This window comes from Acomys russatus, chromosome 18 (assembly GCF_903995435.1).
Source record: "Acomys russatus chromosome 18, mAcoRus1.1, whole genome shotgun sequence".
Lineage (NCBI taxonomy): Eukaryota > Metazoa > Chordata > Mammalia > Rodentia > Muridae > Acomys > Acomys russatus.
Genome location: NC_067154.1, coordinates 61,250,219 through 61,267,431, shown reverse-complemented (window position 1 = coordinate 61,267,431; position 17,213 = coordinate 61,250,219). Strand labels below are relative to the sequence as shown.

Sequence of the window (17,213 nt, the reverse complement as noted above, 5' to 3'; positions counted from 1 at the left end):
GACACCCGCCGGCCTCCACAGACACTGCACACATATACAGGCTGCATACATTCGTGCAGGCAAACACATGCACGCATAAAATTTAAATAATTTTTAAAGGTGAAATAATTGAATATAACTCCCAAGCTATGTTCTTAGTTTAAAAAAAAAAATGTCTACAAAGCAATTTCTCCTAGGACTCAGTCCTTACCTTTATTTTGTGCCATCTAACCAAAACTTGGTCTTGCTTTAATTTCCATGTAGCCTCCCCATATACTGCCTCCACCCCCAACATCAACAGCGTGAGAAATGCTGACTCAAGAGGTTCTCTCGTCAGCACGGACTCGGGCAGCAGCCTCCCGGAGAGGAACCCTGACAAGAGCAACTCCCTGGAGAAGGTGACTGACTTAGAACAGTGTTTGTTACAGCTCACGGGTGCAGCCACTGTGACCTGCTTCTCAGTCTGGTGTTTATTACCTGTGACCTTCAGGGGGTTGTTTTTATTTATATGTTTATTTTTTTCTTTCTTTTTTTTTGTTTTTTTTTTTTGTTGTTGTTGTTTTGTTTTTCGAGACAGGGTTTCTCCGTGTAGCCTTGAGGCTGTCCTGGACTCGCTCTGTAGACCAGGCTGGCCTCGAACTCACAATGATCCACCTGCCTCTGCCTCCCGAGTGCTGGGATTAAAGGTGTGCGCCACCATGCCCGGCTTTGGGGGTTGTTTTTAAACACCCAGTCAGTATGCTGTAGACGGTGACAGCTTCTCCTAGAGCTGTGGCTCAGACCCTTGCATTCCTGTGTCCTCTTTGTGATGTGTCAGGGTGCCGCTGGTGACTGGAAGCCAGAGCCTCCTGCGTGCCAGGCAAGGCTCTGTCACGGCATCTCCTGAAACTCTGATCTTATTTCCAGGGTCTCACATCCAGGCAGTGTTTGCAGTAACTCTGGAGAGAGCAGCTGGTCCTGGCTTCCTATGGATAGGTCAGGCCAAAAGCAGATGGGTTGATCCTAGCAGTTCTTAGCCTGGCCGACCCACGCTCGTGGCTGTGCCCGCCTCTAACACGCTTCCCTCTTCCTACTAAACCTTTCCTCTACTCTGCTTTCCATGACTGAGGCCTCAGCTATCTGGGACGATGTAGGAAAAGATGAAGGTTGGTAGTAACCTGGAGCCCTGGGAGGCTGGGACCTTTTGGGGCTCTGTGTCCCTAAGTTACTTCAAGTTATAAGAAAGCTTTCGGCCAATAAACAGTTGAACCACTTAGAGAAGTGTCCCTCATTCCCAGAACGCTCTTCCTCAACCTCAGCGTCAGGTTTGTGACCCAGTCGCAGATGCTCTGACTGGCGTTGACATGGTTACCTTTGGGCACGCTTGTGTTGAGACTGGCCACCTCAGTCTGGTTCTGTCGTGATGTGTTGAACTTTTCCCTTGACCCCGACATGCCTCCGTGTGTAGACGGACAAGCTGCTCCGGAGGCACTCCGCTTGTGTCGTGCGCAGTGCTGCAGAGGAGGAGAGCTGCCAGTCAGCCAGGAAGAACCGTGTCACCATGGATTTTTCCCTTCTAACAATCCTACCTTTACCAGAGGAAACTGTGCATGCTGCGCCCGTCTTCTCCCTGCAAGAAGTACTGAGTTCTCTTGTCAGCTCTTGACTCGGTCCGAGGGCTCACTGGTTCACCCACAGCCTTTTACCACTAATGACAGCTGTAACCCCAGCACTCAGGGAGGCAGAGGCAGGCAGATCTCTGTGAGTTCAAAGCCAGCCTGGTCGACAAAGTGAGTCTAGGACAGCCAGGGCTGTTACACAGAGAAGCCCTGTCTCCAAAAACAAAAACAAACAATCACACATCTTATTAGTTGAATCTGCTTTATTTATATATGTGTGTATATAAATGTGTGCGTGTGTGTGTGTGTATATATACACACATACATACATACATACATACATACTTCGAAAAACTTTGAAAAAACATCTTTTTTCTTCCTATGATTTTTTTTTCCATTTGGTACTTGGCAAAAAAGAAAGAAAAGAAAGCTCTTTGGAAACACAGTCCAAAGGGTTATTTTTAATCTCCTGTGTCTTTAACTGGAGCTACGATTCTCACTCAGTCCAATGTGAACCTGCTGCTTCTTAGTGGTAAAACTGACCTCGCTCCGTCGTCATCCTCGGTCCCCAGCTTGGTCCTGCTGTCAGGCTAAGCTGATGGTGGAGCGACCTCAGCTGTGCTGACATGTTCCTGTCAGGTGTTTCATCGGTGCCTGCAGCGCGCCCCAAGCTGTGCCCTGAGCGACAGGCCTCAGCTGCAGGCATCTGGGGCGCACCTTGCTGTTCTGACATGGGTGGTCGCCTGGTACCTCTGGAGTCCTCGGTCCCATACGGACCCTCGTGCATGCGTTTCTGGTTTTGTTCTGTGTTTTGCATGAGATTTTATGAGGATCCCCCCCACCCCTTGACGTAAGGAAAGCTGCTCCTCTGGTGAGAAAGGTTTGTGCCTTCTGCCCCGTCCCTTAGGATGGGTGCAAAGGTGCCAGGTCAGAGCTGGAGGCAGCAGCAGTTGCGTGCTACACCCGGGTGAGGGGTGTCTTTGTGAGTGTGTGCCTGTGGGTTATTGGTTCTTTGCAGTTTGTATGATCTGACTCAGAGCTAAGGAGCGTTTCTCTTCGAAGGGAGATGTGAGCATTATGGGATAGAAAACTTAACTGCATTTCCTTTCAGCATCAGCAGAGTGGCACGCTGGGAAATTCCATGGTTCGCTGTGACAAACTGGACCAGTCTGAGATTAAGAGCTTGCTGATGTGTTTCCTCTATGTATTGAAAAGCATGTCTGATGGTGGGTAGAGTTAAAACACAGCTGTTTTGTTGTCATTGTTTGAACAATTTATATTAACTGACATTAGGTGAAAATTTCAAATATTTGAGTGAATTTCGTCCTTGTTTTTAAATGTGTGTTGACTTGCTAAATGCAGTAGAAATAGAAGCTTTGATGTGGAGAATCAGTTACTCTTATCTAGAAAACAAATTCTAAAACGGAAATGGGACAGCACAGCCTAGCACAGCTTCTTGGCCTGTAGTCCACATCTGCCCTTGTCCCTGCCCCTGACAAGTGTACAAACAAGCATGCAAACCCACAGCCATTGGTCTCTCTGCTCAACCCAGGCTCCAGGGAGTCGACCATTTTTCTGGAGGGAAATCTCTCTACCTGGCTGTCAGCTTTGTGTACAAGAGAGCGGAAGTGTTCACAGGAGAGCAATTTTTGTACAGCGCCCAGCTGAGCATTCACACCGAGATTTAAATGTGTTTAGCATTTAATATCCTACATTGCTTTCAAGAGTTTCTCCTATAGATGCAGGTGGTTTACACATGTGAAAACCACGTGACAGGGCGCTCATCAGAGCACACTTACAGTAGAACGAGCATAGAAAGAAGATCAGCATCATGCCCATCAGTAAGAGCTGGTGACTCTGTTCTGTGGGCCATGGAGAGAGAGGACCCTGCAGCTTGGAAGCATCTGAGGAGAGCCAGTCTTGTGTTCTTTTAAAACTCAAAGGCAGGGCCTGGGGAGATGGCTGTTGCTAAGAGTTCGTGCTGCTCTCACAGAGACCTGAGTTCAGTTCCCAGCTCCCACACAGCAGCTCACAACAGCCTTTCACTCCAGCTGCAGCTGCCTTCCGCCATCCAAAGGCACCCCCAACATGGACACACGCATAATTAAAAATGAAAAAAATCTAAAATAACTTAAAAAAAAAAAACAGCCTATGTTCTAATTCTCAAGAAATTCCCTGAAGAGGAGGAAAGGGTTTTATAAAAGGAAATGGAATTGTTATGGCACTTTCCATGCGAGTGAAATGAGTGGCCTTGTACTAGCGTAGCCCTCGGTGGCGCCTACCATTCTCTGAGTTGAATATGTCTGCTGTGAGCATTATTCAGTGGGGCTTGCCTTTCGGTCAGGTGTAAAACAGGCAGTGTTGGAGCCCCGCAGTCTGGGGTCTCTCCCCAGGGTCATAGTAAGTGATTATTATCTGTAACAACATATATATGATGTGTATTGTGATTCTGACCAGATAAATGCTTGTTTTAGATGCCCTGTTTACATACTGGAATAAGGCTTCAACTGCTGAGTTGATGGATTTCTTTACGATATCTGAGTAAGTGCTTTTGTCCTTATCTGTCTTGTCTTCCTGGCTAGTGTGAGGGACGCTGTGTCCTCAAGGAGGGAACAGAGAGCATGGCACAGTTTCCTTCATGAGTCAGTCAGTAGTGGTCAGCCTTAAGACACTGTAAATAATTGCTTGTGCCTGCCGAGAGAGCTCTGTGGCTCAGCCAGTTGGATACAGTTGTGCAAAGGTGTTCACTGTGTCGGTGGCTACTGTCTTCTAAGTTAAACCCAGAATGTTGTCTTTTCGGGGTAAATTCCTGACCCCTTTAAGCTTTTTTTTTTTTAGAAACGTAGCACTTTATCTACAGCTGCTAAGGGTAGATAATTTTTCAAATCAGAATTTGGGCTGTTTTTGGCATTTTACTTAGTTTTTAATCAACTCACAGTAGCCACATCTCAGACAGCACCCTCAATCAAACACAGTATTACACGGAAGGTAAAATAAAAGCTCTTCAGTTCTGTTATTGATATCTAGTTTGTAACTGAATGCAACATGATGTGAGCTAATCCGTGTCTGTTAGTTTGGAACAAAATGTATTTGAAGACACTCAAATGGAGACCTTGTTCTCTGAGCTTTGAGCACATTGGAACTGTGAGAGGAAACCCGTGGCCTGGTTCACAGGCAAGAGTGGTTCAGCCCATGGCTGACTTCAGTGGTGAAAGTGTCCTTTGCAGAACCAGAGGAGCTCATTATATTAGCTAAAATGCATGGTTTATTTTTATTTTATGTGCATGAAAGTGTCATAATCATATCCCTTGGAACTGGAGTTACAGACGGTTATGAACCGCCATATAGATGCTGGGAATTGAACCCGGGTCCTTTGGAAGTGCAGACAGTGCTCTTAACCACTGAGCCATCTCTCCAGCCCCAAAATGAATGGTTTTTAAAGAGCCAGTTTTTGTGGCTCAACTCAAAACAAAACAGAGTTTTGTTCTTGGTGCCTGTAAGGGGCCATTTTATAATCTTGAGCCGAGAGAGACAGAGAGAGAGAGAGGCGGGGGGGGGGGGGGGGGAGTGGGCAGAGAGAGAGAGAACGCTCCTTCCATGGACTACCAAGGTTCCAGCACATTCTGCGGCATGCTGCCGTGGAGCAGGTCTGGCCGCTCTGTAGTGCTCTGCTCCATCCACGACCTCGGTTCTGATGGCTGCACATGTGGGCCTCCCCTGACACGTTGATGCTTTTCTTTGGGTGAAGAGAAGGACCTTGTAGAAAATCCCTGAAAGCCAAGAGCTAAGGGCTAGTAATCAGTCCATGTGGTGGTGGTGGTGGTGGTGGCTTTCTCTGCTCACTCTAGTGATTCTCGTGTCCCCAGGGTCTGCCTGCACCAGTTCCAGTACATGGGGAAGCGCTACATAGCCAGGTACCGTGGGGTGTCTTATGAAATGTTGTGATTCTCTGTGACGCTGTGTGACCGCCGTCACCTGCAGCGATTGGCAGGCGGGACGTGCGTAAGCGGCCGGAGACGTCAGGCCGCTGACCGGAGTCTGGTCCGGTATCTCCTACTTCCCTGTGTCTTGTTCTGTCTGCTGTCCCCCTGTCCCAAGGCTCCGGTTTAGTGCACTGTTGCTAACGTCCTTCCACATTGACTTCCAAACTCTAACGCTCTTTCGTCTCCTCCACACTCCTTGTCTCTCCTCCCTCAATGAGTCCTTGTCCCGTTTGCCTTTAAAATTGTCCCTGCTCCCACACAAAATGACACTACGTTCTCACCTAACCATTCACACACACACGCGCGCACGCAAACACACACATACACACACACGCATACACACACACACACGGTCAAGAGGATGTTTTTATCCTGTCTCGGATGTTTGTGGGTTTTCACTGGCCTTTGACGTGGAACCTTGTCTTCCTCTTGAGCAGTCAGTATGTTCTCATCTTGAGCCCTGTTTAGTGTTAGGGAACCAAAGCCAGCAGCCTCCCGCTGACCTGTCCTGGCCACACTGTCCTCCGACTCAGTAGAGAGAGCTACAAGTTCCTTGCAGCTGACTGGCCACACAGCTCCTCCTCTGGGAGTGTTTCCTCCAGCACATCTTACTGTTACCATGTCCTTCCCTGCCGCACTGTATCTGTTGTGTGTCTCTTTGTATTGGGGCCGGGGAGGGGGGAGGGGGCATCAAAGCATCATAGTCTTCTAGTTTTTTTTTTTTAATAGTTTGATTATAAGGAAACTGCACTTGTTTTAAGAAAGTCTGCCAAGTTATTTTTAATTGCCATGTATTTTCTTGTGGTTCATAGCAGTGAAGCAGAGCAGAAACTAGCAGACACTGTGCTTGGCTTTAATGCCAGCTCTGTCTCTTCTGGACGCGTCTGGAGACGTTTCAGAGTTATGTTTTATGTTAAGAAAGGAAAGCTCTGCCCTCTTTCTAAAAAAAGAAACAAAATTAGTGAGACCATTTTGCACTTTTATTAATTCTTTGTTTTAACTAAAATGCAGTAGTTTTAAAGTTTCCTAGTCTTAACCTCCATTTTTATCACCCCGTAATCTCACATTTGTTTTCGAGTACACAATGCAAGTATATACAAGGTGCCTCTGTGCCGTAAACACGCCCCGAGGTCCGCTCTGTGGCACTGCCCTGTGACATGGGCATGGCACAGCTGCTAACCACCAAGAAGCTCTGTGCTTGCCAGTTACTGCCAGTTACATCACAGGAACGCACTGGAGACTGCTCTGCCGAGTAGGATAAGATGCCCAAGTTTAAGCTGGTGAATGTGGGAAGCTGGCACTTTCTTCCCTGACAAAATATTTCTGAATAGTTTGGAAGGTGGTTCTTTTTCCCTCCCTGTAGTGGATATAAATTTAGCTTTTGAAGGAGACTTTGTTGCTTTGTAAGCCCCTGTATATATTTGCATAGAGTATGGGCAGCCAAAGGGCGGGTGGTGGGAGGCAGGGTTCCAGTCAGTATTTCCTTTGTTCCTTGCACTGTGGAAAGATACAGTCTGCTTTATTCAGAAATTGTCATGGTCTCTGCTGCATGTGACCACGGTCTTGAACCATGACATAAACGTTGTCCGTGTTTGGCCTGCACAGCAGTGTGGTTGTGTCAACACTGTGTCTCCTCCTTGTCACTGGGAGGTCACTCAGCAGCATGCCGACGATGACAGGCCATGCATGTCCGTGTCATACACACAGTAACACGGTGAGGGGCACAGTTGGCTCTGGGCCGGGGGACAGGCAGCCTTCCCGCGTTAGTCTGGTTCTGTCTGCAGTGGCGATGGTACACACAGGGAAGGGAGCTGTCTGACTGCTAACCAGACACTTTTCTGTTTTCTCTCGACTGCTTGACAAGTTTAACAAAGTGTGTGCCACTTCTTCCTGCTTGGGTAAGCATACAGGTGCTTGACTTGCTCCTTTAACCCTGCCTCTGCATGCCTGTGTCCTCTGACTCTTGAGTTAGAGTACTGGTTTGCTTGTGCCGCATAGAATTCAGAGAGGCTCGCAGTGTCCTCTTGGTTGCCAGCGTCCTGGTTGCTGTCTCCGCACTAGAGCGGTGCTCATTGAAAAGTCGCATCTCCAACATACTTTCTTGGAATGAGAAGGGCTCTCTGCCTTGGCTTGGCTTTTGCTCTTTTGAGGTGTGGTGGCTTTGCTGTGCTCTGTGGGAGCCGCCAACAGCGCCCCTGGCCGCTCGGCTGCATGTGCCCCGGCTGCCCCTGTGCCATGCGCCAGCTTCACTAATGCCCCTGTCTCGCTCGGTGTAACATATCTAACGTCTGCCTCTATCCCATCTCACTCGTGTTACAGGAACCAGGAGGGGTTGGGACCCATAGGTCATGACCGAAAGTCTCAGACATTGCCTGTTTCCCGTAACAGAACAGGAATGATGCATGCCAGATTGCAGCAGCTGGGCAGCCTGGATAATTCTGTCACTTTTAACCACAGTAAGTCCCATGCCGTCCACGGAACAGCCAGCCATCTCTGTACCATCTCAGAGGGAGAGCCCCGGCCACACCGTGCCACATCACCAACTTGATTTTTCTTCCAGAGCAAAATAAATAGGAGGAGAGTCCTGAGCAGTCAGGGGGTGACAGGATGTGGAGCCTGACCAGCTACGGCACCCAGCTGAAAGTGCCCTAACTCCAGGCAAAATTCAGCAGATTCGGTGGCCGGACATCGTCTCACGTTTTCAATTTAATGCATGCATTTGTTTTGTTGATTTTTATCTTCCCCTCTGCTGCTTCTGGTGCATCGGGGCGGATCTGTTCGCCTCTCCTGCTGGGTGCGCGTAATCGGTCGAGCAGCCACATTCTGGCATCCCGCCTGCCCGTGAACGTTAAGCCCGTGAATCAGTCCGTGAGGGTGTGGAAAAGCATCCAGTAACAAAGCGACTTTTTCTGTGTTTTCAGTGTGAGAAAGATATCAAGTGTGCTTGGGATATCTGTAGACAATGGTAAGACTCGATCAGGGCGGGGCCGCCCCCTCGCAGCCGACGCCCCTCCTTCATCTCCTAACTGCGGGGCTTTCCTTAACTTCACAACAGAGAGACGCGGCTCGTATGTGGGACCGTCCGTTTGGTTCACTTTTACCAGCCACCCAAACAGCTTCACGCACTGTTTCTAAACATTTCTAACCTACCCAAGGGTGTCTCAAAGCAGAAAACCCATGGAGTCCCACTTCTGTCCTGCTGTTCTCTCAGGACTTGCCCGTCTTCTCTACGAGCATGGCGTAGCTAGCTCCTGTCTTAGAAATTTCACGCATTCTCATCCTAGAACTGTCTTTAACATACGATTATCAATAACTCCCCATCATCTCTGATCACAGCGATTCCATCCTCTGTGGCCGGCACACGTTTCTCTTCATGCACGTTCAGGGTAGAGACAATATTCCCCTCTTCCTTGTATTCAGAGTAGTCCTGAGAAAGGTAACAATGAAACGAGGGACCAGAGCCCAGCAGCTTGTCAGGTGTGAGCTCACAGCAGCCTACTCTATGTATCGAACTGGAGGCCAGACAAGGTCACACAAGAAGCACACAAATTTGAACTGAGAGGTGGTTCACTGGGCCTGGGTTCGATTCCCAGCCCCCACATGGTGGCTCAAAACCGTCTGTCACCCAGGGACTTTTTGCCTCACATGTGGTACACAGACATACACGCAGACAAAACATCCGTACACATAAAAATAAATAAACAAATATTTTTAAAACCACACAAAACAAAGCAATGCAGCAGCCTCCCACCCCTGACCACAAAGTTAAACCTGGTGGGGCCGTCCCTCCTAAGGCTCTAGTCCACCTACGGCCCTCCAGACTGACGGCCTCCACATCCTGGCTCTGCGCTCTCGCGCTTAGCTGTAGAATGCACTCTTGTGACACATTTGAGGCTGTAATACTTGTGTTTTCAACACTATGTCTGTTAGGCTCGGCAGACGAGGGCTTAAAGCAGAGAAAGCCAGCTTTGTTACTTTTACTTTCCGTTTTCTGTTTCGCAGTAGGAATGCAGTCCCCCGTGACACACTGGACTGTTGCGGCTCACTTTTCCCAGATTATTTATATAATGGTAGCTTATTGAAACAAATGAGGGTGACTGGGCTGCTGCAGATGGGTCCAGCGGCAGGATGGACAGCCAGCTGCCGCTGCTGCCCAGTGTTGTGAGCTGGGCTGCTCTCGCCTCCCTTCCCGAAGCCCACAGAGAAGCCGGTACCCTGCCCTCATCCTCTTAGGCATCTTTTTTTACTTCAGTTTTCAGTGGCACACTGTCCTCAGTCACATTTGTCTCCTGCTTTGCCAGGAAGTAGTGTTCTTTGGTTCCTTTGGCCTTCGCTGTGTCTCTGCGGTCCCTTCTCTTGTGGAGTTTGTTCTGTTTGCTCAGTCATATCTTCCAGCACTCACTCTGTCTCTTGAACTCTGGTTCTGTTTAGGCGGCTTTACCCTTCCCCGCCACCACCTGTTCCAGCTCCATGTGGAACTTGGCCAAAACATGCTAAGAGAATGAATGTGTGTGCACACATACCCGCTCATCTAGGCTGTCAGTGGAAGCCTGGGACCATGCGTGCCCTTAAAAAAAAAAAAAAAAAAAAAAAACCGTATGTAGCAGTAAACATGCCTTCTGCTAATCTAGCCAGTATGATGTGAGCAGCCTGCCAGGGACACCCAGGGCCTGAAGTCTCTCAGTGGCCATTTCTTTTTTGTCCAATCTCAGCTTGGCCAGCAGGGGGCAGCAGATGCAGTGACAGCCAGTCTTCTGTAGGCCTGGCTACCCTGCTCTCCCGAAGTCCCTGGGGCATACGCTGTGTGCACTGTCTGTGGACCACCAGCCTTTCTGGAAACAGGGTGTATCTTAACAGATCGTCTGAGACCATAATCTTTCAGTAGTGACTGTTTATTGCACCTGACTTGGCTCCGATACAATACGAGAGGTGCCATTCCTGCCTGAAGGCTTGGTGTCTTTAGAGAGGACACAGCACGGTGTGAGGCTGTAGGCTTGCTGCCGTTTTCAAGTTCATCCAGCTCTGATTCTACAGTCCTCCTCAGAGAAGAGAAAGCTGATGCCATGGTGCTCATGGATCATGGAGCATGTTTGTTCCCTCATGGGGGTCGGGGCAGGGCAGCTAGCTAACTGTATATCATCTTGCCATAGAATATTATTCTTTATTCTATAACCCTGGCTTGAGGAAAACCTTCTTAGCAATTAAGTGGAAAGAGGCAGATCACTATTGATCACTTTATACTTTTCATTTTGACACCTCATGAAGCCATCTGCCATTAGTCATCGCGGCTAAGATGGTAGAGCCCCATTTGAGGAGCTCTGCCTCACACGCCGTGATGTCAGAAAGGGGCATGTGGCTGTGGGACTCCTGCCTTGCCCAAATTGTTAGCATATAGCGGTTGCCTCTAGGTTGCTTAGCAACCTATGATGTCATCACCTGCTGACAACATGTGGGTGCCAGACTATAAAGGGCCAACCTGCCACCTTGTCTATCTGTCTCTCTCTCTCTCTGTTCTCCCTGTCCTTCCTTCTCTCCCAAAGCTCCTACAATAAATTTTATATCATACATGTAGTATGGCCCATATTTAACACAAATCACTTCTGACACGGGATCTCTGGAGAAGAGAGGACATTACAGATCGAGTCAGCAGGGCACCAGGATTAACTAAGTTGCACACACATGTGGAAGCATTCTCATTTTGACTGTCTTTGAGATTTTAAGACAAATCTTGGTTCTGGGGCGATGGCTCTGTTAGCAAGTGCTTGCTGTGCACTCATGAGGACCCAGGCTGAGAGTCGCAGCGTCCATGTAAAAGCTGGTGTGTATCCACAACCCTGGGGTATGGAGGCGGCCGGGTCCTGGGGGCTTTCCGGCCAGCCATTCTAGCCAAAACAGCAAGCTCCGGGTTCATAAGAGGCCCTGCCTGAAGAACTGAGTTGGATAAGGGCAGATGAGGTGGCTCAGCCTCTAAAGGCAGCAGCTGCTAATCGCTTGAGCTTTGTCTCCAAGGCCCACATGACAACACGAGGACCTACTGCTGCAGGTGGCCCGCTTCCCTCCAGACGTGCACACCTGGGCTTACACTCAAGTAAAGAAACGGACTCTTGATTTTCCTTAGTAAAATGAAAGCAGCAGCAGGAGGCACGCCATTTACCTCTGCCTCCACGCCACACACAAACACTATTTTAAAATTAAAACACCTTATTGTAGGCGTGACTGCGGCTTGACAACTTTGTAAATATGAGCTGTGGACCGCTCCCAAACCAGCCCCCACAGCATGCCACCCAAAGTTGTCCGTCCTGTGGCTCCTGCAGGCTGAGTGAAGGGAATCCACACAATGCTGCAGTGCACTGCTGCCCCTAGTGGAAGAGGTGGTATTACACCACACCCCTTGCCCTAAGCAGCTGCCTTGGGCTGGGGACCTTGCTGGACCAGCATGGGGACCTGAGCCTGATCTCCAGAACCCACGTTAGAACAAAAACAGCCAGGTGTGGTGGCGGCACGCTTGTGGTCCCTGTACTGAGAAGGTGAAGCAGGTGGCTCCCTGGGATTCACTGACTAGCCAGCCTTGACACTTGCCGAGCCCCAGGCCAGTGAGATGCCCCCCCCCCCCCCCCCCCCCCCACCATCCCCACTCAAAGTGAGAGAACCCAGCAGCTGATCAACAAGACCTGAGATGGAGGTCCTGTGTGAGACACACTCGTCACCCAGCCTACTTCTGAGAGATTTCTCTGTCTCTGAAGACCACTTTTTGGGTTTACTGATTGCTTCGTTTTCTGTGTTCTTTACTGTGACTGCTGATAATGTCTCCATGAGATGGTCTGTGACTGAGGACAGTGTCTGAGCGGCCATGAGTAGTAAGTAGTTAAGGATTCTGCTGAGTCTTGAGCAACTCAGGAGGCAGTGTGACAAGCTGTCACTAGGGGGACCTCTTTTTTGTTTTGTCTTGCTTTTTTCAGATTCCCATATGACTGAGACAAAGACAGACTCATTTCTTGACATCTGGCTTAATCCCTTTTCTTTGGGCTTTGTTTAGTTTTTGTTAAACTTTTAATTAATTTTTTTTTGTTGTTAATGTACAAAATGAGTGGATTTCATGTGGTGTTTTCGTGCCTGTGCATCACTGCACTTTGCTCAGGGCTGCACCTACCCCACAGCCCACCTCCATGCCGAGCTCGGGTGGGCGGGGTCATGTGTAGTGCTTAGCAAAGCCTCGCCATTACCGTACTTCTGTAAACGCACGCACACACACACCCCACCCCCACCCCCATTCCATCACTTAAGTAGCCCGGCACATTGGTTCTGTTTTTAAAACAACAACACATGTTAAATTCTAATTGTCTGTGCCCAGGCTTTGGGCCAGGGGTAGCTCGTTATAAGGATTGCTCAGTAGGAGCCTATCTCATTTGTAATGGCCGTCTGCAAACACTCAGCCTGTACATATTATAGAAAGGGACAGTTCTATAAAGAGAAAGAAATAAAAATACCTCTAAGCCATGTTCCTTTCAGACTCTCCGCTCAGACCACAGCTCCCTTGGAGTGAGCAGCAGCTTCCTTACAGGTCCCTGTGGCCTGTGTGCATGTTTTTGGCTGCCCTGATGACAGGGTTGATGCCCGAGGTTTTGGTCCTCTCTCTCCACGGCTTGTGTCTCTGTAACAGTGGTGCTCATCAATGCTCATCTATGTCTGTCACACACACCACCCCCCACAGGAACGCCTTAGCGTGTGCAAAGACAGTGCAGACGGCATTAATACCACCAAATGTTCATTTTTCTCTTCTCTAGAAAACTGCTTGTGGGCTGGAGAGACGGCTCAGTGGTTAAGGGCCCTGTTTGCTCTTCTTTCTTGTACATCTGTCCAGGGATCTGATGTGCTCTTGTGACATGCAGGTGTACACGCAGGCAGAGCATTCATACACATAAAATAAATTAATTAAACGGAAGAAAGCTGCTTGCTCAAAACTGAACAAAGGATGGGAATTAACGTGGTGTCAAACGTACTCTGTTTCATCACAAGGAGGAAGACAGCCCGACACAGAGATAAATCTCAGAATTACCTGTTGGAAGGCAGAGTTGAATGAATACACTTGATAGAGGTCACATGACAGTCTCAGATCACCTCCGTGGCTTTAAAAGCTTAAAGCACCTCCCTGGCTTTAAAAGCTCCTGTAGCATTTGTAGAGCTATAACTCAGACATTTCTTTCCGTCAGAACAAAGTCCCTTCTTCCCTCCTATTTGCCTCCATCAGTCCTCTGATGCAGTGACCCAAATAGCAATTTGGGGTGTAGGTTCTGTGGGGGTGGGCGGTTCCTGTTCATAATCTCAAGGGGAGTCTGTAGGTGTTCTGCACTATTTTTCCAATCACTAAACTAATGTCTTCCTCTCTGGAGTATTTTTTTTTAAATGACCAAATAGTAAGTGCTGCTTTCTCAATCACTCCTTGGAGAAAGTCATTACACTGTGGCCTGTTGTGTTGCCATCTCTTTGTACATAAGCTAGACACCATGGTAACGTCTTTACATCCTCTCTGTGTGTCTCTGCTAATGCATTCCATTTCATAATTTAACATCTCAAATTGTATATCAAAGTGCATTTTTATCATTGCTAAACTGATTTTGCAGCCACTGTTGAAGACACAGTTTGTGCTGACGTCGTGTATGGTGAAGCTAGATTTACATGACAGGCCTGTCTGGCTCTCCTTTCCGCAGGCATTTCTTTCCAATAGTTTGGCTTTTATGCTTCTTATTAAAGCAAGTAGACGCCTATTTGCAGTGCAGTCAACTCTTGATTATCACTTGTGGTTCTAGCTACATTCAGGTCCTAGTACTTAAGTGACATAAGGCTTAGTTGCTCACTTTGTGCTAGGCACATTTCTGTGACCCTCAAAATATTAATGTATTTATCCTCGCCACAGCTCTTTGAAGTGTGGATACCTTTATCCCTGTTGTACAGACAGGGATGCCAAAACGTAAAGAGGTCAGCTAACTTGCACAGAGCCATGGGCAGATAAAGAGGTGGATCTGGGCTGAGTGACCAGCTGTCAGCAAGGTCAGGCTCCTCCTACCTCGATTTCCATAGGGCGCTCAGAACACTGTCAGCACTCCCGCCATTGTGGCTGCTCAGTCCTGCAGCTGATGGGCTCTGCCTGCCCTGACAGGCACTCAGGCACCACCGGCTCACTGCTTTAGTGACCTCATTCAAGCCCTTTCCTCATCTGCAGAAAGTGTCTAACAAGGTGCGTAGTCATGGGGTGCCAAGCGAGTGGGAATTCCCAGTCACAGCTAGCACCCGTGATGGCGGCTGCTGTCACCGAGCCTCCAGAGTTAGAACAGACGCGTTGTGAATGGACGCATAATTCTTGCCTCCCTACAGAGGCAGAGGGGAGAGGAGCCCTGAGAGGGGACCTTCTGTGAATAATCACAAGTTGACTGTCACTGCCGCACCCCACCCGCCCTGTTGCCTGCACGCCCAGACAGTAATGCTGTGTTGACTCTCACAGGCTATGGCCACTCAGAGGCAGACGTCATTCATCAGTCACTTCTCGAAGCCAACATCGCCACTGAGGTCTGCCTCACAACCCTGGACACGCTCTCTCTGTTCACACTGGCTTTTAAGGTTTGTATTAAACACACACTGTTCAAGGTCACAAGTTTCCGTCTAATTAACCCATTCAGCTTATTAAGTGTAGCCAACACACGTGCATGGTGTGTGCTTTTACTTCCACTGATTTTGCTTCTTGAGGAGACTATTAATCGCCAGGTTCTTTTAATGAGGCTTTCCCATAGCGAGGGGCAGTGCCCTTGATTGTATGCCACAAAGCTGAGCCAGCCTGCGTGTGCTGCCCGCTCGGAAACGCCTGAGGCCGTCCCTGTCAGCAGCTATCTTAGAAGAAAGCACTTATCCTAAGCCCTCCATATGATAACCCAACCAGGAATTTCTGCTTTGAATATCTTTAAACATAGCCAAATGTCTTAAATTAGATATTTAAAGAGAGAGGAGCAATTAAATATAAACTAATCTTTTTCAAAGTATCAAAGTATTTATTTATTACTAAATTAAATGCAAAAGCATGTCACAGAAAAGAAATGAAAGCATTTGGTCTTGGTTTTAGATTTAGAAAATAATAATTAAGTCATTGATGCACAATGCCTTTTTTTGTTGTTGTTTTGTTTTTTGTTTTGTTTTGTTTTTGCCACAAGACCAAATCTGTTTTAGGGGGGAAAAAGTTTTTGAGTTAATATAGAAGTAATGGGTTTAACTGTGATGTTTTTATGCGTGTATGCCAAACTGCCGTGTTCTGTCTGTTAAGAACCTAAAACTTCTCATCTGGCTTAACGCTCCCTTCCATTTTTAGTTCAGAAAGAAGAAATCTAGTTAGTGTTAACGTCTAAGAATATTGGAACCATATGTTTAATTGTGAGGGTCTTAGGGAAGCCGTGGTTTTCTCTACTTACTACGAGAAGCATTCCTTGGGCAAGGATCTTAGCTCACTTGTTACCATCCTCGCCTTGAGTGCGTGAGGCCGCCCTAGGTTTGTTCACCAGTGTCAGAAACCAGGTGCCGTGTGCATTTGTAATCTTGTCCCCTGGGAGGTGGAGGTGGAGGGTCACAAGTTCAAGGTCAGCCTGGGCTACACCGAGATGGAGGCCAGTCCCAGCTGCATGAGACTGTCTCAGAAACGTGCTTCCTCTTACTAGGAACTGTGACAGTAACGACACCCTCACATTGGATCGCTGTCCTCTCCTTGGGCGCCAAGACACCCATGTTCCCATTAAGCATGTTTCTAGGAACCCAGATGAGACAGCAGGAGATACCCACATCCAGCAAATGTGGAGGAGCAGTGTGCGCTTGCGTGGAGCCCTCCACCGCGCTGCCGCTCCTGGGAACTTGCCAGAGACATGAGCTCTTTGGCCCGAGTCCTAGCGTGACACCTCAGAAGCTCTGGGCGTGAAGTCTGAGCCCCACAGCTTGAGAAGCACCCTCCACTACATCCAGAGAGGGCTGGGAAGCCCCTCCTCCACCCTCATATCTTTCATGTAAAAGTCTATGTGCATATACACGTACATACGTACGTACATACATACATACATACATACATACATACATACATACAAGGGCAGTGAAGGTTCTGAGTGTGAGTGTGGTCGGCCGTGGCACTGTGTTCGTGCTGCATGCAAATCCTTTAGTCCCGGTCGGCACACCTGTTTGCTCCCTGCCTGGGCACTGTGATGTGAAGAGCCAGGGCCTGTGCAGAGCAGACACATGACAGAAAGGCTACTTAAATAGCCCACGAGTATCATGGGTGCCCCTTCTTCTCCCTGCAGCTGACAACTGGCAATAGCTTCTCCGTGCTGGGATTTCTGACCTCAGCTCATGACAGTAGGAATAAGATCACTCTTAGAGCTGCTGTCGCACGGATCAGACCTGTGCAGGTCCGTGCACGTTTACGCGATGGCTGACCGAAGCTGGTGCGTGCTGTCCCTCCAGACTGTGACGGCACAATCCCAGAGAACCTGGCAAGGGAAGGGCCCCACTTTGGGAGGTTCATGGTCCCCACTTCGGCAGTGTTCACCACCCATCAGTTCGCTGGCACCTCTGCTAGTACTCCCGTGTTAGAATTCCTGATATGTGGTTAAAAGTAAGGGTATGGAAA

General features: G+C 48.5%; 1 protein-coding gene across 2 annotated transcripts in view; it reads left to right on the top strand.

The window, feature by feature from the left end:
* Dock9 (dedicator of cytokinesis 9) overlaps positions 1-17,213 on the top strand; it is a 276,731-nt gene that overhangs the window by 219,755 nt on the left and 39,763 nt on the right. Inside the window, exons 34-39 of one of the 2 annotated variants that reach the window (XM_051160989.1) lie at positions 244-377; positions 2,689-2,803; positions 4,052-4,118; positions 5,444-5,491; positions 7,949-8,016; positions 15,060-15,175. In XM_051160989.1, the coding sequence (XP_051016946.1) occupies positions 244-377; positions 2,689-2,803; positions 4,052-4,118; positions 5,444-5,491; positions 7,949-8,016; positions 15,060-15,175 (548 nt within the window). Of the gene's footprint in view, positions 1-243; positions 378-2,688; positions 2,804-4,051; positions 4,119-5,443; positions 5,492-7,879; positions 8,017-15,059; positions 15,176-17,213 lie in introns of both variants that reach the window. The other variant, XM_051160987.1, reaches the window with a different exon arrangement.